Here is a 24,100-nt window from a genome sequence, read left to right on the forward strand (position 1 = left end):
TTGTGCTTCGTACAGTGCTTTGTACTCTCCATAAAGAAGCAAAGTATACGTGGTTAGTGGCCTTTAATTCCACTCCGTTAAGAGATTGCGCTCAGCTATTAGGAGCTGTACCAATTGATTGCTCAGATTATTTTCCACTTGAGTCAACATTATGGTTGAAAGAAAGGGTGAAAAATAATCAGTGACACTACAAACCATTCCAGCAAACAAATACTTCGATAAAGTTCAGAGACTTCTTACATATTACAAGGACCCGTATGGAACCATTGTTATCAGAACACACACCCCTCCCCCTCCCCCCCGCGCCCCCCCCCCACCCGACACACAGTGATGCAAACCCGGCAGCATCTTGTAATCATTTGACTGAGGTAGAAAAATAAACTTACAAAAGCTCTGACCCCTCTCTAAGATGATCAAACACAATTTCCAGGAGACCACAATGACCATGAGGCACATCACCCAACTTCCTTTATGTTTTTTTTCACAGGTAGAGAAACAACATTAATAACACCGCAAATCATAGAATCATACAGCGCAGGAGAGGGCCTTTGGCCCATCGAGTCTGCACCGACACATTAGAAACACCTGAACCTCCACCTAATCCCATCTGCCAGCACTTGGCCCATAGCCCTGAGTGTTATGACGTGCCAAGTGCAAAGAACTCTGGATTTCAAAATTTCACTGAGGGTATTGATCAACATTAGTTAAAACATGTTCGTGGTAAATCCAAATGCATCTTCTTTTGTCCAAACCAACAACACTTGCAGATTCATTCAAATCCATCTTGTGTCCAGATTTGATCCTTATTCTGGATGACGCCTAATCAAGATCCTTAACAAGGACACAATAGTGCTTTTTACTTTGTAGTAAATGCACTCTAATACTCAATTTGCTTTTGCTATGAACTATAGACAATTGTATACCATAACACCCAGGTCCCTTTCCCATTCCAAAGATTTTAGTTAAAAGCTCTACATGGTAGGCACGTGCTTGGTCCCATCCACAACATTTATCTACATTAAATAATATGAGGGATGAGAGGCTTCAGTCAAGAAGAGAGTAGGAATATAGGAGCATTGGAGGAAGAGTAGGCCATTCTGCCCTTCGAGCCTGCTCCTCTGTTCAATAAGATCATGGCTGACCTGGTTGTGGTCTCAACTCCATTTTGCCATCTGCTTCCCATCACCCTTGATTCCCTTGTCTATCAAAAATCTGTCTAACTGCCTTGAATCAATTCAGTGACCCAGGCTCCACTGCTTTCTGGGGAAGAGAATTAATGGCCCTTCAAGAGAAAGAAATTCTCCTTCTCTCCATCTTAAACGCTAGACCTCTTATTTTTAAACTGTGTCCCCTAGTTCTAGTCTCTCCCACAAGTGGAAATAACCTCCCTGTATCCACCTTGTTAAATCCCCTCAGGATCTCTTGTGTTTAAATAAGATCACTTTTCATTCCTCTAAACTCCAATGTGTACAGGCCCAAACTTTCTTGATAAGACAAGCCCTTCATCCCAGGAACTAAAGAATTAAAGAAACTTTTCACTTCAGAGTGAAGAGAAGATTTGGCAGAGAGGTTGAAAGATCTGTTGGGCTTTGAGAAGACAAACTGGGAAAACAATTTACACTTATCAATCAGTAAGTAGAAGATATATGCAGGAATTCTCTGGTCTTATACGCCCTGCTACTGCTGCCAGTGAGAACAGAGAGTTTGGGCCTCAGCCAAATCTCCATTCACAGCAGCGGGACCAGAGAATCCCAGCCGTCAGCGAGATTGGAGAATTCCAGCTATAATTTTAAAATCATCGCCAAAGGATCAAAGTAAATGGTGAGCAAAATTGTTTTCTTTAGAGGGAGGTTATTAGGACATGTAAGGTTATACCAGGAGCAGTAATGGAAATAGAATTTGCAATAACTTCTAAAGTAGAAGTTGATAAGTATTTGAAAAATTAGCAACTTTAAAGTTTATTTATTAGTGTCACAAGTCGGCTTACATTAACACTGCAATGAAGTTACCGTGTAAATCCCCTAGTCGTCACATTCCGGCGCCTGTTCGGGTACACTGAGGGAGAATTTAGCATGGCCATTGCACCAAACCGGCACATCTTTCGGCCTGTGGGGGGTGTGGTGAACCACTGTTACTACATGTATGTACCTGGACACACCCATGCTGCACCTGGCCTGAGACTCCTCCCTTTCCACCTGGGATCCCTCCCTTTCCACCCAGAGTGGGGTATAAAGGTGATGGTCCCTCCTCCTTGCCTCAGTTCAGACCAGGTCAGCTACAAGGGTGTGCTCCTGTTCTCAGTGAATAAAAGCCTATTAGTTTTCCCTCACTCTCAGAAGTCTCCACGTTGTAATTGATAGTGCATCAGGGGGAAGCTGGAGCACCCGGAGGAAACACACAGAGACACAGGGAGAACGTGCAGACTCCACACAGACAGTGACCCAAGACCGGGAATCAAACCCGGGTCCCTGGCACTGTGAGGCAGCAGTGCTAACCACTGTGCCACTTGTCTTAACTCTCAGTCGTAACAGATAATCTTGATTGTTATTAGTAGTCAATGATGCATTATGGGCGTAAAGACTATGAGCAGTGAGTTCTTAAAAATTGTTATCTTGCGCCACATGAGATGAGTTAACCTAGTACAGGCAGGGGATGAAACCTGGAGTCTTCAAAGTCTGTGTGGTTCAGCTGGTAACTGAGCCACAGGGAAAACATCAGACTATTGCGCCGTGGTTGAAGTCTCAGCTTAAGCACAGCTACAGTGGTTACATTGCTGGAAAAATTCAGGAAATAATTCAGAAAACTCAGGCAGTTCAGGTATTTGAATTCAGTTTAAAACAAAACCTGTAAATAAAATCAGAAAGCAATCACAAAAATATTGGCATGGCCAATGAACCGAACCAGCACATCTTTCGGACTTAAAAGGCTATGGGGACAAGGCAGGGAAATGGCTTTAAGTTGATTACTGTCTCAATTCTGGACTCAAAGAACAAAGAACAACAAACAAAGAAAATTGCAGCACAGGAACAGGCCCTTCGGCCCTCCAAGCCTGCACCGACCATGCTGCCCGACTGAACTAAAACCCCCTACCTTTCCGGGGACCACATCCCTCTATTCCCATCCGATTCACATATTTGTCAAGACACCCCTTAAAAGCCACTACCGTATCCGCTTCCACTACCTCCCCCGGCAGCGAGTTTCAGGCACCCACCACCATCTGTGTAAACAATCTGCCTCGTAGATCTCCTTTAAACCTTGCCCCTCACACCTTAAACCTGTGCCCGCTAGTAATTGACTCTTCCACCCTGGGAAAAAGCTTCTGACTATCCACTCCGTCCATGCCTCTTATAATTTTGTAGACTTCTATCAGGTTGCCCCTCAACCTCCGGCGTTCCAGTGAGAACAAACCAAGTTTCTCCAACCTCTCCTCATAGTTAGTGCCCTCCATATCAGGCAAATCTGGTAAATCTTTTCTGTACCCTCTCCAAAGCCTCCACATCTTTCTGGTAGTGTGGCGACCAGATTGAACACTATATTCCAAGTGAGGCCTAACTAAGGTTCTATAAAGCTGCAACATAACTTGCCAATTTTTAAACTCAGCCGATGAAGGCAAGCATGCCGTATGCCTTCTTGACTACCTTCTCCACCTGCGTTGCCACTTTCAGTGACCTGTGTACCTGTACACCCTGATCCCTTTGCCTATCAATACTCTTAAGGGTTCTGCCATTTATTGTATATTTCCTATCTGTATTAGACCTTCCAAAATGCATTACCTCACATTTGTCCGGATTAAACTCCATCTGCATCTCTCCGCCCAAGTCTCCAACTGATCTATATCCTGCTGTATCCTCTGATGGTCCTCATCGCTATCCACAAATCCATCAACCTTTGAGTCGTCCGCAAACTTACTAATCAATCCAGTTACATTTTCCTCCAAATCATTTATATATATTACAAACAGCAAAGGTCCCAGCACTGATCCCTGAGGAACGCCACTTGTCATAGCCCTCCATTCAGAAATGCACCCTTCCACTGCTACCCTCTGTCTTATTTGACCGAGCCAGTTTTGTATCCACCTGGCCAGCTCACCTTTGATTCCATGCAATTTCACCTTCTGCACCAGTCTGCCATGAGGGACCTTGTCAATGGCCTTACTGAAGTCCATCTAGATAACATCCACTGCCCTACCCTCATCAATCGTCTTTGTCACTTCCTCGAAAAACTCAATCAAGTTAGTGAGACACGAGCTCCCCTTCACAAAACCATGTTGCCTCTCACTAATACATCCACTTACTTCCAAGTGGGAATGAATCCTGTCTCGAAGAATTCTCTCCAATAATTTCCCTACCACTGATGCAAGGCTCACCGGCCTGTAATTACCTGGATTATTCTTGCTACCCTTCTTAAACAAAGGAGCAACAATGGCTATTCTCCAATCCTCTGGGACCTTCCCTGTAGCCAGTGAGGATACAAAGATTTCTCTCAAGGCCCCAGCAATTTCCTCCCTTACCTCTCTCAGTATTCTGGGGTATAGCCCATCAGGCTCTGGGGACTTGTCTGCTACACAATTCAATGATATAGGTAGCTTACTTTGGAACAAAGTGAAAAGCAACATCAATAACACTACAAGATACCACGGAATCCATTATCTCATTGAGTGCATTGACCAGTGTTTGTTAAAACTGGCTCTTGATAGATCCAAGTTCATCTTCATGAATCTAAACCATTCGCAACTATTTCAGATACAAACCCTTTCATCATGTCTCTCATTGGTCCAAACTCATCAATCGTCAGTTGCACGAACCTGCTACATCCTCATTTTCCATGCTCCAGATGTTTTTGACATGAATTTGCTGAAACGAATTCCTTGTATTGTTATGTTGTGGCTGTTATGGCATTGTCAAGAGATTTCAGGCTTGGTTTGAAACAAAAGGTATTTATTGATGAGAGAACTTGGTAAAGGAGGTTTATGTAGCACGAAGGCTGACCTGGGACAGAGCCCAGTTTTAAAAAAATTTTTTTTATTCCAAGCTTCGAGTTACAAAGCCAATGCTCAGAATGGATGGGGCAAACCCAAACCCAATCCTTGCTTACTCCAAAAACCCAATTCAAAATCCAATTGAATCTATTTTGTGATCCCCACAAGAGAGACAAACAAGATCCAAGCTGACAAGATAAGGCATTGCATCCCATCTTGGGTTTGATCTGATGCTTGATCTTAGTCCTGCATGCTTACAACATGGTTCCTGAAGGAAAATATCTCTTTCTTCCTCGCTTAGTCCCTCAAGTCAGCTGACTCAATTCTGCTGTCTTAAAGTGATAGACACCACATAAGCAACAAAATAGATGTTTTGAAAGCTGCAGAGGTTTCCCACTCTCTCTCTCTATCCTTCTCTGGACAAATGGATTAATTATTGGATAACTCCAGTAATGCCATGTTTTAAATGTTTGCTTCTTCCAGATAACAGCAGGATTTCCTAATCATGGCGCAAATTCATTCTACTACCCCAGACTCCAACATCTCCCACCAATGGCACGAGTCACACTCCGGAAACTGAAGAGTTGGCAGGCAGTAAAAACACCCACTAACAACTTAAACTTCATACCTCGTGGCAGGGAAACTGAGAGGTTTTCAGGTAAGACAGTCCCCCTATCTTGAGCTGCTTTTACTTTGGTGACCGTTCTCAAAGTGTCCAGTTGGCAGCAAACCCCAATCTGTGTTGGTGCAGACTCGATGGGCTGAAGGGCCTCTTCTGCATTGTATCATTCTGTAAAGCTACGAAATGTGCGAGTGCCAATGCCAAGAAGACTTCGCTTAGAGTCACTTAATGCTATACTTGACACTTATTTGCAAAGGGTATGGGCCCTGACAGTAGCAGCACTGGATATTTGTGCTCCAGAACTCACTGCACCCCTAAGCAAGCTACTGTTCTCTAATACAGCTACAACACTGGCATCTACCAACAATGTGAAAAAGTTGCCCAGATACGTCTTGTCAAAAAGCAGGACAAATCATCCCATCAGCCTATTCTTAATCATCAGCAAAGTAATGAAAGGTGTCATGCTATCAAGGTGAAGTGTTATCAAGGAGGACTTGATAGTGGGAGATTCAGCAATGATAATGCCATTACATGTCAAGGGGAGATAGCTGGATTCTTGTTTGTTAGAGATGGCCTCATCTGGCACTCGTGTGATGCAAATGCCATTTGCTACGTATCAGTCCAAGCTTAAATGTTGTTCAGATTTTGCTGCATATGGGAGGCACGATGACACAATGGTTATTACAGTGCCAGGGACCTGGGTTCGATTCTGGGTCACTGTCTGTGTGGCGTTTGCACGTTCTCCCCATGTCTGTGTGGGTTTCCTCCGGGTGCTCTGGTTTCCTCCCACGCTCCAAAGATGTGCAGGTTAGGTGCATTGGCCATGCTAAATTGCCCCTTAGTGTCCCAAGATGTGTAGGTTAGATGGATTAACCATGGTAAGTGTGTGGGGTTATGGGTTAGGGTGGGGGAGAGGGCCTGGGTAAGATACTCTGTCAGAGAGTTGGTACTCGATGGGCCAAATGGCCTCATTCTGCACTGTAAGGATTCTTTGATAAATTCAGGCCTTCCACCCTTCCAAATATTGTATCTAAAGTTCAGTCACTTATCCAGAAGTTCAATAATCCTCCTGCACATTGCACCACACTGGGGAGAACAGTGTAACAGGATCTGTACAAAACCCATAGAGTTACAGCTGGTTTATAATTACTGTACTGTGCCCTACAACATTCCCCAGTTAGTAACCGCATTCACAGAGCATATGGTGCTTCTACAAGCAACCAACGAAGCTGATTTCTGGTCAATACTGAGTTGGCTGATTTCAGACAAGGAAAGAATAAAGGTGGTACAAGTGCCCCTGAGCTAATGGTGAGGGTTTTGGAAGGGTGGGTGGGAGAGTCTGTGATTAAACAATTCCTCCCTGCCCATAAAGTGCCAGTGCACCACAGACAGGAGTAATTGTGATGCCCTCCATGATGGAATAGCCTACTCTCACAGCCCAGATTCACAAATGAAGAATGACCACACGTATTGGATGGTTGCTAGCAAGTTCAATCTTTCTCTTTTTAACTACGTCCAAGCATCACTATGGTAAGTTGTTGAATCAAAAGATGAGGCATGAGAAATCAACTAGTTCACCTGATGAATTTGATCCACACAGGAACTCATTTGCCTCCTGCTTTGGCACCAAATTGATGCCCCTCTGAATGGGGAAGTCTGTTCAGTCTGAATCCGCTGGCTATATATTAATGTCATCAACAAATTTCCCAACATTGGAGCAACATAAAGGAAAATATTTACTTCGGGTAAATGCCGTATCTTCTGTTTACGTTGTTTTTCTGACGTTTCCTCATTCCTATCCACCCTCCTGAAGTGACGGTGGGTGAATGGGAATACCAGTGCAAAACTCCAAACCTGCCCTATTTGCTGTGTGTCTGTCACCCTACAAAGTGTCAAAACTACAAATAAAGGAGACAGGAAGTCAATTGTTTTTCATGACGGTTTCTTCCGACCTAGAAGCAAAAAGCTACAATCTGCAAACTCTCAGCAGAAACAAATCCTCACTGATCGATCACATCACAATGACCCGGACATATATCATCATTCCTTCATCATTATTGGATCAAAATCCTGGAACATTCTCATTGTGAAAGTACTTTCATTATACACATTGCAACTGTTCAAGAGGCCCTTCACTACCTTCTTAATGGCAGCTAGGAGCAGGCAATAAACGCCTTGACATTGATCCCAAGAATGATTTATTTTTAAATGATATAATGCCACTGTTTATTGAGTCATAGAGGTACACAGAACAAAAAAAAACCCTTTGGTCCATCACGTCTGCACCGGTCAAAGTCAAATGACCTAACTATTCTTATTCCATTTTTCAGCATTTGGCTCATGGCCTTGTACCTTGACATCACAAATGTACATCTAAATACTGAATGTTAAGAGGGTCTCTGCCTCCACCACCCTTTCAAGCAGTGAGTCCCCGACTCCCACCACCCTTTGGATGAAACTTTTATCCTCACATCCCCTCTAAACCTCCTGTCACTTACCTTAAATCTATGCCCCCTAGTCATTGATCTCTCCACCAAGGGGAAAAGTTTCTTCCTGTCCACTCTACCTAAGCCTCCTCTGCTCCAAGGAAAACAGTCCCAGTCTATCCAATCTCTCTTCATAGCTAAAACTCTCCAGCCCAGGCAACATCCTGGTAAATCTCCTCTACACCCTTGCCAATGCTACCACATCCCTCCGGTAACGTGGATTCCAGAACTGCATACAATGCTCTAGCTGTGACCTAACCAAAATTTTATATAGTTCCAGCATAACCTTTCTGCTCTTAAACTCTATGCTTTGGCTAATAAAGGCAAGTATACTGTATGCCTTCTTAACCACCTTATTCCCTTGTCCTGATACAAGGTGCCAGTGTACATGCAGCCCAAGTGCTTCCCAGTGTCCTGCCTTGTATTACCTTGCCTTGTCTGTCCTGCCCAAGTGCATCACCTCACATTTATCTGGATTGAATTCAATTTGCCACTGATCAGCCCATCTATATCAGCCCAGCGATACTGTTCCCTAAAGTACTCTGACTGGCTGGTCTCTAGCCCAATCCATTTTCCAGTCATCCATTTCTAGAGAAGCTAAGAATATTGACTTGAGCCTTGCCTGCCTCCTCGCTTATTTCCTTTGTGGTTTTTTTTGAGTGTTTCCCATCTGCTCCAGGTGTCCTGTGGTTGTTTAATGCTTCATAACACATGTTTTCGGGATCTCTACTTCTGTTATAAAATCTGAGCCAGAATCAGTGGACTTGGACTATGCCCAGAACTCTATTTGTGATAATTTGAGGCAGCTGTAACTGCATGGTCTCCTGTTCTACTTGGAACTAACTTAAACCCTAATGAATTTATCTGCTCTTGAAACACTTTGTAACTTTACAAAATGTGTTGGGCCATTTCTTGCCGTTATCAGTCCTCTACTTCTTAATCTGTTTATCACTACAGGATAATTTTGCTCACCGCACCCTCCCCCCCCCCTTGTTGAAGTGCAGTCCCTTATACCTCCTCCAAGTGCCCATCCTTCATGACTGGACAAGGATTGATAGGCTGCCGTGGCACCAAGAGTGTCACGGACCAGTCAACAACAACCGGCATTTATATAGCACCTTGAATGTTAAATGCCCAAAGACACGACACAAGAATGTTATCAGACAACATGTGGCAAATGAGGCACATAAGGAGTTAACCTGACAAGTGACTAAGAGCTTTTTCGGAGAGGTAGGTTTCAAGGAGTCCAGTCCTGATACTTGCTCACGCAAACACCTTCTAGCAGAAGTTACTGGATAGGGACTGGGAGCAGAAATCCCGGTTGATTCTTTCTCGTCCTTTAACCTAGGAGTGCCAAAGCCAGTAGTTGTGCATCAGAAACTACACAACAGGGATCAGCTAACCCAGTGCTGGACAGAAATTAAAGCTGATTATATATTATATTGAATAGAAGACATAGATGAATTGCCAATACAATGAGAGGTATTGCTGCACAATAATTCAACAATTATTTGTCAGATTTGATCAGCAAACGGATTTAGATGCAGTCAGATTCATATACACATTTATACTGTGGAACTACTTTCAGTGGCAACAATTCTGTGACAGATTGAAGATGCCTAGATTACAAATCCATCCTGTTTCTATTATGGGATGGATGTGCAAATGCGTATTTGCTCTGAAGTTGCATTGGTATCTTTACTGTTTCCACCGCTCATCTTCCTTGATATGGACAGAATGTCAGTACAGGCCAAACATGCTAACATTTGGCCTGTAACAAGGGCAAAATCATGGTGTTATTAGCATTAATACCTATCATTGCTGGTAGTGCTTATTCTGTACAGGCAGAGAACAAAATCTTTCAGAATCAGTGCTGTACTATAGAATACATGAAACAAACATCTTTATTTGTTCAAGGAATGTGGACATCACTGGCTAGGGCAGCATTTATTACTCATCCCTAATTGCCCTTGAGAAGGTGGTGGTGAACTGCCTTCTTGAACTGCTGCAGTCCATGGGGTGTAGGTATACCTACAATGTTTTTAGGGAGTTACCGGATTTAGACCCAGAGTCAGTGAAGGAACAGCGATATAGTTCCAAATAAGGATGGTATTTTGTTTGGAGGGAAGCTTACAGGTGGTGGTGTTCCAATGTGCCAGCTGCTCTTGTCCTTTTAGCTAGCAGAGGTCATGGGCTTCACAGGGAGGTGTTGTCAAAAGAGCCTTGATGAGTTGTTGCACTGAATCTTGTAGATGGTACACACTACTGACACTGCATCAGTGGTGGAGAGAGTAAATGTTTACGATGGTGGATGGGGTGCCAGCCAACCGGACAGCTTTGTCCTGGACAGTATCGAGCTTCTTGAGTATTATTGGAGCTGCACTCAGCCAAACAAGTGGAGAGTATTCCATCACACTCCTGACTTGTAGATGGTGGACAAGCTTTGGTGAGTCAGAAGTTGAGTTACTCTCCACGTAATTCCCAGCCTCTGACCTGCTCTTGTAGCCGCAGTATTGATATAGCTAATCCAGTTAAGTTTCTATCAATGGTAACTGTTGCAAGGTCCTCTGGAGGTTAGCAATCGCCAAAACCTCAGCCAATACGAAGACTCATGAAAGACAGGGTCCCGGTTAAAGATACATCGTTATTAACCAACAATCGAAGGGAGAGATAACATTGGTCAGTCCAATGCGTCTCTAGAAGAGAAGGCTCTGAGCTTTCCAATATAACTCTGATGTTACAATGCACAGATTGATTGATTATACATTTTTCATATCAAATTCTCCCACCTTTTAATAGTTGTCAACCAATCATCTTCAATACAAATCAATCATTGATAATATCTGTCATATTCTTTAGCCAATTGAATTTTACCCACTAATTACTACTACTGCTAAGATCACAATGAAAAATAGTACAATCCCAAGCAGGATTGATGATCCTAGGGAGCCAACCTGAGAACCAACCACCGAGAGTAAATGGTTGGGGCATCTTAAGTTTCTCCACCTCTTTTTTGATGTGACCAATCAGATCCATTGGGCCCTATTTTACCATTTTGATTCTAAGTGCTGGGCGGACTTGAAACTGGGAGTGTTTCAGATCCGGCTTTTAGACCCGTTCTGAGGCGCCCCATACGCACTCTGTCTGTAAAAATATCAGCGAGTCCGAATTGCGCTGCACAAGCCTGTGGGTGGGGTTTAACACGCCCAAAACCTTGTAGCACCAATTGGCATCCCCAACTGCGCATGCACAGAAAAAAAAGATAGAATTCCGCTCCCCTGCCACATTCCTACAGGGCCGGATAGTGCCTCCATCTAGCCCCCACAGACATTGCCCCACCCCCACAACATTACTGACCCCCTTATCTCCCCACTCTCCCGCTACACAGACCAATTGCGGACCCCTCCCCCTACCTCCCCCTCACCGATCTCAGGCAGAGTGATCCACCCTCCCCCTTCCCCCCCACTGACCTCAGGCAGAGTTGCAGCAAACCCCCCTCCCCCCCCCCCCCCCCACTGATCTCAGGCAGAGTGGCAGCGGACCCCCCTTCCTGCCCACTAATCTCAGGCAGAGTGGCAGCGAACCCCCCTTCCTGCCCACTGATCTCAGGCAGAGTGGCAGCGAACCTCCTTCCCCCCCACTGATCTCAGGCAGAGTGGCAGCGAACTCCCCTTCACCCCACTGATCTCAAGCAGAGTGGCAGCGGACCCACCTTCCTCCCTCCACCAACCTCAAGAAGAGAACCGTTGCACACTCGGCATTTTCCTCCTCACTAACTGGAGTGCCCGAATCAGACTTATATGGAGCATGTCTGTTTCGCGCCGATTCTGGATGGGCGAATGCATTGGTGAAGTGGAAAGTGCTGGTAAAATTGGGCATGCAGCCCACTAAATCAATTTAAATGCATGCAAATACATTTAAAATGCCGTTGCGCCTATTTTGGGTGTGGTCCCGATCGTGGCCATTTTTGGGCCTTGGTAAAGGGGAAACCAATGTGGAGGCAGACGTGGATCGTGCTACTCACCTCACGCCCGACTTTACCAAGTTTTTGCACCTGAAAACGGGCACAACGTGTTGGTAAAATTGGGCCCGTTGTGTTTCCTGAATTATCTGGTATGTATGTGCAACACTCTGCTCCAATCACTGCATATGTTCCACCCTTGGCTGCTAAGACATAATCCAGTGCCTTTCAATGTTGAAGTACTATGGTGCGCACGGCAACCATCTCATTATTGACCTTAGTAAGGGCTGTATCATTGGCAACTTGTTCCAAAATTGAGCATGGAAGTTGAGTTTCTCGCATCACTCTCCCAACTCCATATGGGGGAAACATTATCCCAAAGAACAGTTCTGTTTCTGTAATAGCTCATTGATGTCTTGGTAAGGCCTGGAGTTTCGCAATGTGATATATGTATGGGATTACATAGCGAAGATAACACGATCCCTTCCACCTGACAGGGAACCAAGGAGGCCCTATCCTCACAAATCCAACATGTACCAATGAGAGTTGGGTAAGTGTTGCCTCCCTTAAAACAGTAAGAGGTGTTGCAAGACTGGTTATTACTGGGTGGATTCAGGCATAGCCGCCTTGTTCGATCTACTGTATAGTGACATTCACTTATGCCTAGGTTTCTCCCAGTGCCTTCCATATTCTTTGCACAATATGTCCCTTTTGTCTTTGGTGCCATCTGTTTTAAGACTAAGCTAGGAGCTGGTTTTTCTAGGTTATAAATAGGTTTGTATTTCTTCACATGGCCTAACTTTCCTACATAAGACTCACTACAATGAAATTCCTCCCCAACTCTCTGCTAGAGAATCTTGGTATTCGGTGTCCAGGAAACTTGGAATTCTAGGATGTTTGGTCTGCCATTATCAACTCTGCCCATTACAGAGGCGATGGTTATAAAGGTATTTCCAACACCCCCCACCCCCAGAATGATCAACTCTGCCCGTGACAGAGGTGATGGCCAATGGTTGTAAAGCTATTCGCCCCCCCATCCTCCCCCTGCATTGATGGGAATATGTGAACAAACCCAACACTTTGACTGGTTGGACAATTTAGCATATGTATGTGCCACGTATAAGTAAAGTATTTACAAGTATTTTCCGTGGGGAACATTGAATGCCTTAGATGCTTGTCCTATCTGAACCAGAATCTGTATATTCAATACGAACAAAATATAAACACTTGTATTCATAATAATCGTTTCTACAGCCTTCTCTTTTTTTTAAAGAAATCCCAACTGTTGGTTAATGTCAAGTAAATGAAACACATTTATAGATTCACATAGCAACCACGTTACACTTTATTACATGCTATTCACTTGTCATCAACGTTGAGAGTTGTCTACTTGTTCTTGTTTGAAGCCGTGGGGCCGCAAAGATCCTCACGCACGAGTGATATTCTGTAAATATAAACAAAAATGCCCTTCGGCCTTGAAGTTAGTATCTTATCAACTGAATTATTTTGATCTCCTCTCTTCTAATCCCCTCCTAATTCTCTTGTGCCATGATCTGGCCATGATCTGGCTCACTCTAGTAGTTCTTCTGTCAATCCAAATTATCCCTATTTTCATTATGGCAGCTAGAAGAGCCAATAACCCTTTGTTCTGTAGGATCATTCATCCACTGGGGAATGTCATTGTTACTGGATTACTTATTAGGATACAGTTTCAGCTGTGTCCAGTGCCGCCACCGCGAACTGAATTTTTCATTAACTACGGCACAGGTTTGTCCTGTGACAACCACTTCATAGGATCCCTACCAATGAATCCCTAATCCTTTCTTGTCTGTCATGAGTTTCACCATTACCTTATCTCTGGGTGTGGGTAACTTAGGAATATTTTCCTCTACCATTTTCATCCAGTCTCTGTTGAGTAATTATCTGCTTTTGAGAGAACGTAATAGGTTTATTAAATCCCTCATACATTGAAATACTGCTCCTTGGCTAATTTCAAGTTCCCCCTCCCCGGTTATTGCCCCCTCTGAGAGACACATTGCTCTTCCTGTTGTTGGTTCAAAAAGGGTTAATCCTGTTCCTGGAGAAGGAGTAGCTCTCTGTCACAGCAATATTACAGGCAAAGCCTGTACCCAATTGTTTCCTTCTTCTAAAATAGCTTTAGATAAACCATACTTCAGTGTCCGCTTCATCCATTCTAGCATTCCTGAACTCTGGGGTGATATGGTATATGAAACCCTTGTCTTATCCCTAACATCTGGCAAACTCTCTTAAGGCTCTTCCTGTAAAGTGAGTTCCCTGATATGAGTCTAACTGAAGAGGCATTCCCCATCTAGATATTATTTCATTTGCCAATATCAAAGCTACAGTTCTGGCTGTGGCATCTTTACACAGAAATGCTTCTACCCATCAGATAAACTGATCTATAATTACTAGACAATATGTTTTCCTTTCACTAGAACATCTTTCAGTGTTAAGTCAAAATATTCCAATGAATTGAATTGCACTCAATATCCCTGTTCCCTGTTGCTGTTTAAGTTCTGATCTCTATCTCTTCAATTACTTAATCCTATTCAGTTTGCTTCATAACATATTTAACACAGAAATCAAACCTTTCTATTTGATTCCAGGCAGTAACTTATTTTGATTGCTTGTTCTTTGTCTTAAATAGCATTATTTTTAAGGTAGCATGTGTATGTGCCATGTATAAGTATTAACATGTATTTCCCGAGGGGAACCTTGAATGACCTTCTTGCTGGTCTTATCTGAGCCATCATTTTTAAGGTAGCTTTTTTCCTAATTTCAGAATTGTCCCAAATTCAAAAGATAGTGTTGTGGGCTTTCAAATGTCCATTAGCGTTTATCTTATCTCTTCTTTGTTTAAAAAAAAACTTTGTTCCTTCATCCATAACTACCATCTAAACTGTGTCTTACTTTTTAGAATCCCTTTAAATGTCTCTTTTTAAATCACCATTGTCATTCCCATTATCCATCAAGTAAATCCCTCTTTTAATCCTGTCCTATTCAGCTCAACTGTCAGCTCTTCTATAATGTCTCTTTTATTACCCTGTGCACTTCCCCATATCTCATCTGTACATCACATATCTATTCCTTCCCTTCAATGTTCATCTATTCCACTGGATTATTTCCCTCAACTCTAACTGTAATAATCTGTCAGTTTAGTGGCTTTCCCACTGAGCCCGCCTTGCATCTGATGCGGTTTTCAACCTTCCCATATTCAAAATTTGCAACAGGGTGTGCTCTGTGTTCTGAACTACTTCTCCCGGTCTTGTGATTGTTTGCTTAACTTTGAACACCCACTCCACACACTCCAACTATAAAGGTGTTGGGTCACTATCGTTGCTAAACAGTCCTAAGACCGGTGCAGTTACCAAAGGTTGTCCAATAGGGGCAAATGTAAACTTGCACTCCCGCACCCACTCTACCTTGTGTAACTTCTTACTAGATGCTCTCCCCCCTCTCGCTAGATTTTGATTTAGGCTAATAATTTCTACAATATTGAAAAAACTACAAATAAATTCCCGAATGTCTTGAAGCTACTACAAATCTTGAAACACAAAGATCCATCCTTACAGAACCATAGAAAATTACAGCTCAGAAACAGGCCTTTTGGACCTTCTTGTCTGTGCCGAACCATTTTTTGTCTAGTCCCACTGACCTGCACTTGGACCATATCCCTCCACACCCCTCTCATCCATGAACCCACGTTTTTCTTAAATGTTAAAATAGAACCATCTGGGATAGAATGGGTATTCTCTGCTCATCTCAAAAGGGAGTGTAGGAAAGTTCTCAATTAGACATCATTATATCATCACTCTAATTCTTAGAATCGAATTTTAAAATGATCTTTTCACTGCCAATTGTATTAGGAATATATCTTCGAACCTATCAAGAAGTTTTGATCCAGATTAATCCAAAACAAGATTGATCATAATCTTTTCAAATATCCCTATCAAATTAAGACTTTCACACTTATTTTACAATCACTCCAGCCTAATCTTAAAATTTTCACGTTTAATTGTTTCCCATAAATCTGCCAGGCACAAGTCTCAGAGTGATGTGAAACCAAATCAACTATTGGCTGAAATAGTTAACTTTCCTTACTACCGTTCAAACGGAACGCAATGCCATTTAGAGATTGCTACAGCTCATAAATTTTCACTTTTACTCCCAGCTCCACATGACAGAGCTCAAAATCTCTGTCGAATTCCTGTCTTTTCTTGAAGATGGCTACCGCCATCAATTGTTTTCAAGATTAAGGAATTTCAAGACCTTATCTTATTTTGGTTTAATCCATTCCAATTCCCATTTGATTTTAAACTCTGCACCTCAGACGCAAATGAAAGCTTTCAATCATTCCCCAGCAATCTCAACTTGTAAACTGGACATTTTCTGCCATACTCTACAAGGACACACGAGGGCGCTCCAGACCACACAATCTCACTCTCTCCTTTCAATCCTGTAACACAGGCTGCTTGTGTTCTGTCTGCCTTACTGCTGGTCTATCTTTCTTTTGATTCCTGAGCCTCTGTCTCCAGAGCTTTCTGTCACCCTACTGTGTGCGACTCCCGTTCCCCACTGGGAAGTTCTAGCACCCGGACCAACCATCACTCTCGAGCAGCACTTCGTCCCGTTGATGCTCTCCTTAGTGCGCAGCCTTCTTTCCCTCTGCTCCTCAGGAGTCTGGCCATGGCCTTCCACATAAAGCCCACCCAACACCTCACATCTTTGTGTGGCTCTCTTAGCTCCACTGACAGTCCGGCTGCGAAATTCCACTATTTCCCCCCCTTCCCCCAGGTTTTAAGTGCGGTTTCTTTACACAGTGACACTCTTTCTGCAACCCCTAACACTTGTTCAGATAGGTCAATTTACGGCTCATCTAACTACTCGGGTGGTAAAGGTAAAATATACTCATCCCCTTTTAGGAGACGCATCCTGCCATCAGCTTCCTGTGACCCTACCCTGCTCATAGCGCCAAAGTTGTTGTGGGGTTCTCTGGAGGCTAGGTATCACCAAAACTTCAACCAATACAAAGACTCACGAAAGTCAATGTCCTGGTTAAAGATGCATCTATATTAATCAACGATCAGAGGGAGAGATAACAGTCCAATGCCTCTCTAGAAGAGAAGGCTCTGAGCTTTCCAAAATAACTCTGAGGTTACAATGCACGGATTGATTGATTATACATTTTTCATATCAAATTCTCCCGCCTTTCGTTAGTTGTCAACCAATCATCTTCAATGCAAATCAATCATTGATAATACCTGTCATAAACTTTAGCCAATTGCATTTTACCCTCTGACATAATGGGATTTTATTGATCCATAGAATCTGGAATCTTCCTCCCCCTATTACTGAAGCTTCTTCCTCTATTGCTTAGCAACTCCTGACACCTAGCTACAAAGGTCAAAGTTAAGGTTCCCACCAACTCTTGCTTATGTGGATGGCTGATCCAGACAGATGTACATTCTCATGTCTGAAGAGACCCGCCTTATTTGGATAATGTGAAAAACTCTATTCAGAAGTAGCCCTGAGAACCTTACTGCTAACAGCCTTTGCTGGTAAGAACGTACACATTCTGTAGTTTCATTGTTCTAAAGAATATGGTTCCTCTCAATAAGCCTTTCATCCCATTAGGCTTTGCAGTAACCTGCTTTTGGCTAAAGTTTACAGATTGCTTTAAACAAACAGCCAAGAATACATTTTAAAATCCAAAATACATGTTTAAATCAGAAATACTTGTTTTAAACCTCTTACTGTGTTTATGTGCCTTTATGCAGACATTTCCCCTGTCTGATCTGAGACCATTTCACTTAGTAGCAGTGGTTTGATTAGTGCCTTAAATCCCTAATTATTTAAAATTTCTCTAACTTACTAGGATTTTCTCTCCTACTGTAACCCTCAAGTTATTGATAGTGGATAATGACATTGAATGTCAAGAGGAGACGGTTAGATTCTTTCTTTTTGGAGATAGTTATTGCCTGGCACTTGAGTGGCGTGAATGTTACTTGCCACTTATCATCCGAAGTTGGAATATTTCCCAAGTCTTGCTGCATATGAACGTGGACTGCTTCATAATCGGAGAAGTTGTGAATGGTGCTGAACATTATGCAGTCATCAACAACACGTGCCGTTAAAAAATGCTCTGAAGAAAAGTCATACAGACCCAAAACATCAACTCTATTTCTCTCTCCACAGATGCTGCCAGACCTGCTGAGTTATTCCAACATTTTCTGCTTTATTATATATCATAATATTTTTTAAATCCTCATCTCTTCCCTGAGAGGAAGTGAACAATCTCTTTGATTGCACATTTATGGTGTTATCAGTAGTGTTGCTGCCCTTATGTTATTGGGTTGCTGTTCTGGTGAGGGTTAGAGAGCTTCCAAGAACACTCTCACATTGATCTCTATTTGGTCTTGCATTTACTTACAGAAACACCTCTGGATTGTGTGGTTTCCACCTGGTCTTCTTGGGGTCTGTGCAATGGAGATTGCAGTCAGCTCGGTGCTAGGAGTAGGACACGTTTTATCCACACACAACCTTCCAGCAGTGGAGCTCCTTGTCCAGAGCTGGAGCAGGAGAGGAAATGTATTCCCAGGAATTGTTTCCGGTGATGTCTTCAGATGTGTGACTGATGACATTGGGTGACAATATCTTCGTTACTGTAGGTCACAACTAAGAGTTTGTACCAGTGACTGATGTGTGCTTAAGAACGTAAGAATCTTTAGGAATGGAAGGAGGTCATTGGAGCCAACAAGTCCATTGCTTTTTGATTGTTCTCACTGCTTTCTCACCCATCTTCTCATCATATCTCGCAAACCCTTCTCTTTCCAGATCCACAAATAAATGTCTTTCAAACCCATGTGCACTGTCTGTTTCATTGGCCTTCTCTGATCATTTATTCCACAGGTCACTTGGATGAAGTCTGACATCCATTATGACTCCAAGCCCCCTACATGCATAATTCGTTCTTGAACCCTTTATAATTGTGAGCAATTTGCCTGAAACAAAACATCAATTATCTTGAAATAAACTTCAGTAGCTCAGCTCAAAACGCTTTCACTTCACCATCCAAATGAAAACACGCTGGTCTAAATAGGAGCATAAAACATCATTAGACTATCTTTATGTCAGTAGGAATTATTGAAGAGCAAACCAGGGAATGGGACAGATTACTTGAGGAAAACAATTGCAGGGGAGTGAGATTAAATGGATAACTCTTTTAAAGGGGTGACTCAGGCATTATTGGCTTCCTTCTGCGCTGAATCATTCTACTATCAGAGGTCCTTTTGAAAAGAAGTGGATAAGGAGATGGCTGGATATCTCAAGATGTTCCTAATGTTAACTAATCAGCTGATAACTGAAACCAATTAATGTTCTAGCTCTGGGTGTTTATATGGACCACAACACTCACGGAGCTTGACACTGTCCATATCAAAGCAGTCCACTTGATTGGCACCCCATTCACTACCTTAAACATTCACTCTCTTCATCACCAATGCCCAGTGGTACCATCTACAAGATGCACTGCAGCAACTCACCAAGGCTTCTTTGACAGCATTTTGCAAACCTGCTACTTCTGTCATCTAGAAAAACAAGGGCAGCAGATGGATGGGAACACCAGCATCTGCAAGTTCCCCTCTCAGTCACTCATCATCCTGATTTGGAACTATATCCTTTCCCTTCACTGTAGTTGGTTAAAGTAATGGAATTCGCTCCCTAACACCACATGGACTACAGCGGTTTAAGAAGGTGGCTCACCATCACCTTCACAAAGGCTATAAACGCTGACCTAGCTGGAAATGCCCATGTACAATGAATAGATTTTAAAAAGGCTCCACCAATGCTGGCATATAGGAGGGAAGGTGCAATCTATTGATAATCAAAACCAAGATTGGAAATGGAAATTAATAGCATATCAATTCTGAATGGAAGGAAAAACTGAGGGAGGGAGAGACAGGGAGTGAGTTCCACAGGCTGGAGGCGCCAGGAAAGGAGTTAAAGAAGTTCAACAGGTTTTGATTTCAAAATAGCTTGGAACAAGGAAGGAGAATTACAGTATAATAAACAGTAATGTTGGTGTTGAGCAAGGTGTTGACTAAGAGAGGGGGGGGGAGGAAATCAAATCACCGAGTGATGGAAGCTGTAAAGAGGTACCAACTGTTGGTGTAGAAGTTTTGATAATTCCCTTGAAAATGTAAGAATACACCTTGGTATAAGTGCTCTGTTTTCCAGATGGACATGATGCTTTGCATTGTTTGTCTAATAGGGCAAACATGCATTCTCCTTGCTGGCCTCCACCCATTACTAACTCCAACCTCTGCAAAGTTTCTGCAGCAACCACAGCCTACACTGCACTAACTCCTGCTCACCCATCACCCACATGCTTGTTAATTTCTGTGGGTTCTCTGGCATAGCTATGATACATCGTTAAACTCTCTGAGAGGCCTCATAAGGCTCCCACAGAAAAATCAGCTTGTCTCAGTTCATGAACCAGAAGGCTGTGCCAGGCCCATTTCCGAGGCCCGTGTTCATAATCTAGACTCACTTCTCTGTGCAGAATGGAGGAAATGCCTCATTATCAGAGGTGCTCTAATCACTGAAAGTTCAGATTGATATTAAAGATCCCATGGCCCTATTCAATGAGAATAGAGTTCACTTAGCATTCAGATCTAGCAAAATATCATGAAAGCATTGTATAAACTCATCTCCCAGACCACCTTTGTCAATTTCATTGGTCCAATCTACATGAAGATTAATGTCCTCCTACAATGATTATTACAGAGCATTTGTCATAAACTCCAATAATTTGTTTGCTGTGTCCAACTGTATAACTACTGTTAGGGGACCTATAAACTACTCCTAGCATTGTTTTGTGACTCTGGCTAGTCCTATGGAGATAGGTGATGCTGTGGAAGTGAGAGAAAACAATGTTGGTGATGAATGATATGTGGAGTGAAGCCAAGATTCAATGCCTTTTGGAGCAGCCTACCTGAGAAACTGAGGAGGGTGATGGAATTGATTGCTGAAGTGCGGCACAATACACTAACTAGATTCCAAGAATCACTCCTTTGTGGGAGGTGTGGGATCTACGAGTTCTGGAAACGCTCCTTGCTTAGTAGCAGTGTTGTAGGCCTACAAACTGAGTTAGTGGCTAATTTCACCTTGGGAAGGGGTACCATCAAAAGCGGGTCTGGTCCTGTCCTCAACTGATGTGCACAGAATTTTTAATAGATATTTGATTAAGAAACACGGATCAGATTTGTTGCTTTATTTTTCCCTCCGTAGTGAGAATTGCAGAGTCAATCATGCGAACAGCAGCCAACTCATTATAAGCAAGGCATTCAATTTGTGATCATCTTGTCTCCATATCATTTCTTTCACTCCACCTTCTCTTTACAACATATTTAACTTTACAGATTAGGGTGCATCCTCCAATTCTGCTCCTGTGAATCTCTGCCCTTCCATCTCCACAGTGTCACTGCTGTTACAACCTTCATTCACTATTTCCTTTCCATTCTGGAACACTATTGCGAACCACTCAGAAACGAGGCAGATTGAGGACATGAAAGGAGGTTTTAAAAAGCACATGAATTTTGTAATAATAGAGTAACAGATGGTTTGCACACACACTATAATAATTGGAAGTGATCTAAGGTGTTGGTTCAGCAGCAGCAATCATACCTGTGTTAAATCTAGAGCCTGGAGCACAGAATCAAAGCTGACATTTCAGTGCAGCGCTGAAGGATTTCTCCTTTGTCAGCGGTGCCACATTTTGGATGGGATATTAAACTGTGGCTGCATCAGCCATCTCACCTGAACATAAAATAGCCCATGGCACTATTCAAAGAAGAACAGAAGAGTTTCCCCAGTGGATAAAAGAAAATTACTGTGGATGCTGGAATCTGAAACCAAAAGAGGAAAGGCTGGAAAATCTCAGCAGGTCTGGCAGCATCTGTAAGGAGAGAAAAGAGCTGACGTTTCGAGTTCAGATGACCCTTTGTCAAAGCTAAGAGGCATAGAAACTGGGAGATAGTTATACTGTAGGGTGAGGGAATGAAAGATGAGTCATAGCCACAGAAACCAAGGGGGAAAGGCTGCTACTGGCAGTCCATAGAGAGAATAGAAGGTGTGAATGGCCAAACGGCAGAGAAGCAGAAATCAGAGGGTAAACTGTGACAGATGAAGTTGTGGGGGGAGGGGGGGAGATGGGTGGGAGAGAGATAAAATTGAGAAAAAAGGGGCAGAAGGGAAGCAAAGGGGGAGAAAAGGTAAGAAAAGGGGGGATCCTCGATATCGGAGAGACCAAATGTATGCTAGGTGATCCTTTTGCTGAGCACCGTCAGTCTGTGCATAATCAGGACCCTGTCCTTCCCATTGCTTGCCATTTTAACACACGATCCTGCTCCCATACCCACATGTCTGTCCTTAGCCCGCTGCAATGTTCCCGTGAAGCTCAACGCAGACTGGAGGAACAGCATCTCATCTTCCGGCTGGGCACTTTACAACTTTCCGGTCTCAACTTCAAATTCAACAGCTTCAGATGATTAGTTCGACCCCACCTCGACACCTTTGTTTTCGTTTTATTTAATTTTTAACTGTTCTCTGCCTTTTATTTCTTTATTGTCTTTATTTTTCTTTCCCCCCAATCTTTCCCCTGATTTTATCCCCCCCTTTTCTTACCTTTTCTCCCCCTTTTTCTCAATTTTACCCCTCTCCTACTCATCCTGCCGCCCCCCCCCATCTCCTCCCCCCCTCCCCCACATCTTCATCTGTCACAGCTTACCCTCTGATTCCAGCTTCTCTGCCTGGTGAATGTTGCACCTTCGCTAACATTGCAAATCTAGGCCAAATATCTTTAGAGATTGGTACAAACTCTAAAATTGGGGGAGACTGGCTCAAGCTTAGACTAGTCTTAGAATCCTATGGGCCCTAACTCCCTTGGAATAGCAATCAGTGTTGAATTGCCACTCCAAACCCATTTACCTGCACTAAAATTCTGAAGGGCCTGTCTCCCTTAACCTTCAGGCAGCGTGAGATCCCGGCAGTGCAGTGCATCCCGGGCTCCAGCATTGGGGTTCAAAAGAAGCAGAGTGAAGGAGGACAGGCTGCTTTTTTTATTGCATGAGTTGCCATTAAGCAGGTGAGTTTAAAGGTCTGATTGATAATAACAGGCCAAGGAGAGAAGGTAGATTGATGGGATTTGGGGGAGGTGGGAGGGTTGGACATTGCGGGGTTGGGGGGGGGGTGGTGTGGGGGTCTTGTTGGATATGGTGAGGGGTGTCAGCCATTGGGCGTCTTCAGACACAAGGGGGTGTTGGATATCATTGGGGCAGAAGGGCAGACATCAGGGGTATGGGGGATCGGATGTCGGCGGGGGATGAGGGGGGTTTGGACATGGTGGGTGCAAGGGTCAAACATCAGGGGGGTTTGGGAGATTGGATTCCACATGGAGTAATGGGGGGGGTTCAGACTTGGAGGGGATCAGACATTAGGAGGTATGAGGTTGGACATGTTGGGTGGAGAGTCAGGAATGGGTGTCAGGGGTTCGGTCTCGTCGAGGGTGGTAAAGGGTGAGTTGGAACAGGTCCGAGGGTGGTAAGGGTCAGGCTGGGGGTGTTGGGCAATACTGTGCAGGTAGGGTGTCGTGGAGGTGCTTAGTGTGGGCAGGGGGAGTGGAGGAGTTCTCGGAGGTTCGGGAATTGGGGGATGTATCATGTGGGGCTCGACCTGGTTCTTTAAAATAGTTGCACCAAAGTTAGAAGTGGTTTTATTTCTTCTAACCCTTTCAGAGTAACTATTAGAGTATTAATGGCAGAACCATCCAAAATCTACTCATGAGGAGCTCCAGGTTGACACCTTCGAGATTCTGCGAACTTTATCCTTCATTTTATAATGTTGTCCAGAGAAGCTCATCTCTGTAGAGAGACTCTGGCTCCACCCGCCACGGGAATCAGAGCGGGTGTGGGACGGATCATGTAGACCTTGGGTCGGATTTTACAGTTTCTGGACAAGTGACGCTGTAAAATCCG

At 43.5% G+C, this 24,100-nt stretch overlaps 1 protein-coding gene across 1 annotated transcript in view; it reads left to right on the top strand.

Moving 5' to 3' along the window:
- Positions 1-18,929, top strand: part of LOC144505516 (spondin-2-like) — a 29,959-nt gene extending 11,030 nt beyond the window's left edge. Inside the window, exons 5-6 of the mRNA XM_078231641.1 lie at positions 5,462-5,636; positions 18,501-18,929. Coding sequence (XP_078087767.1) covers positions 5,462-5,636; positions 18,501-18,682 — 357 coding nt within the window. The 3' untranslated portion in view covers positions 18,683-18,929. The remainder of the gene's footprint in view (positions 1-5,461; positions 5,637-18,500) is intronic.
- Positions 18,930-24,100: the final 5,171 nt, after the last annotated feature.

The sequence above is a fragment of the Mustelus asterias genome, chromosome 16, assembly GCF_964213995.1.
Source record: "Mustelus asterias chromosome 16, sMusAst1.hap1.1, whole genome shotgun sequence".
Lineage (NCBI taxonomy): Eukaryota > Metazoa > Chordata > Chondrichthyes > Carcharhiniformes > Triakidae > Mustelus > Mustelus asterias.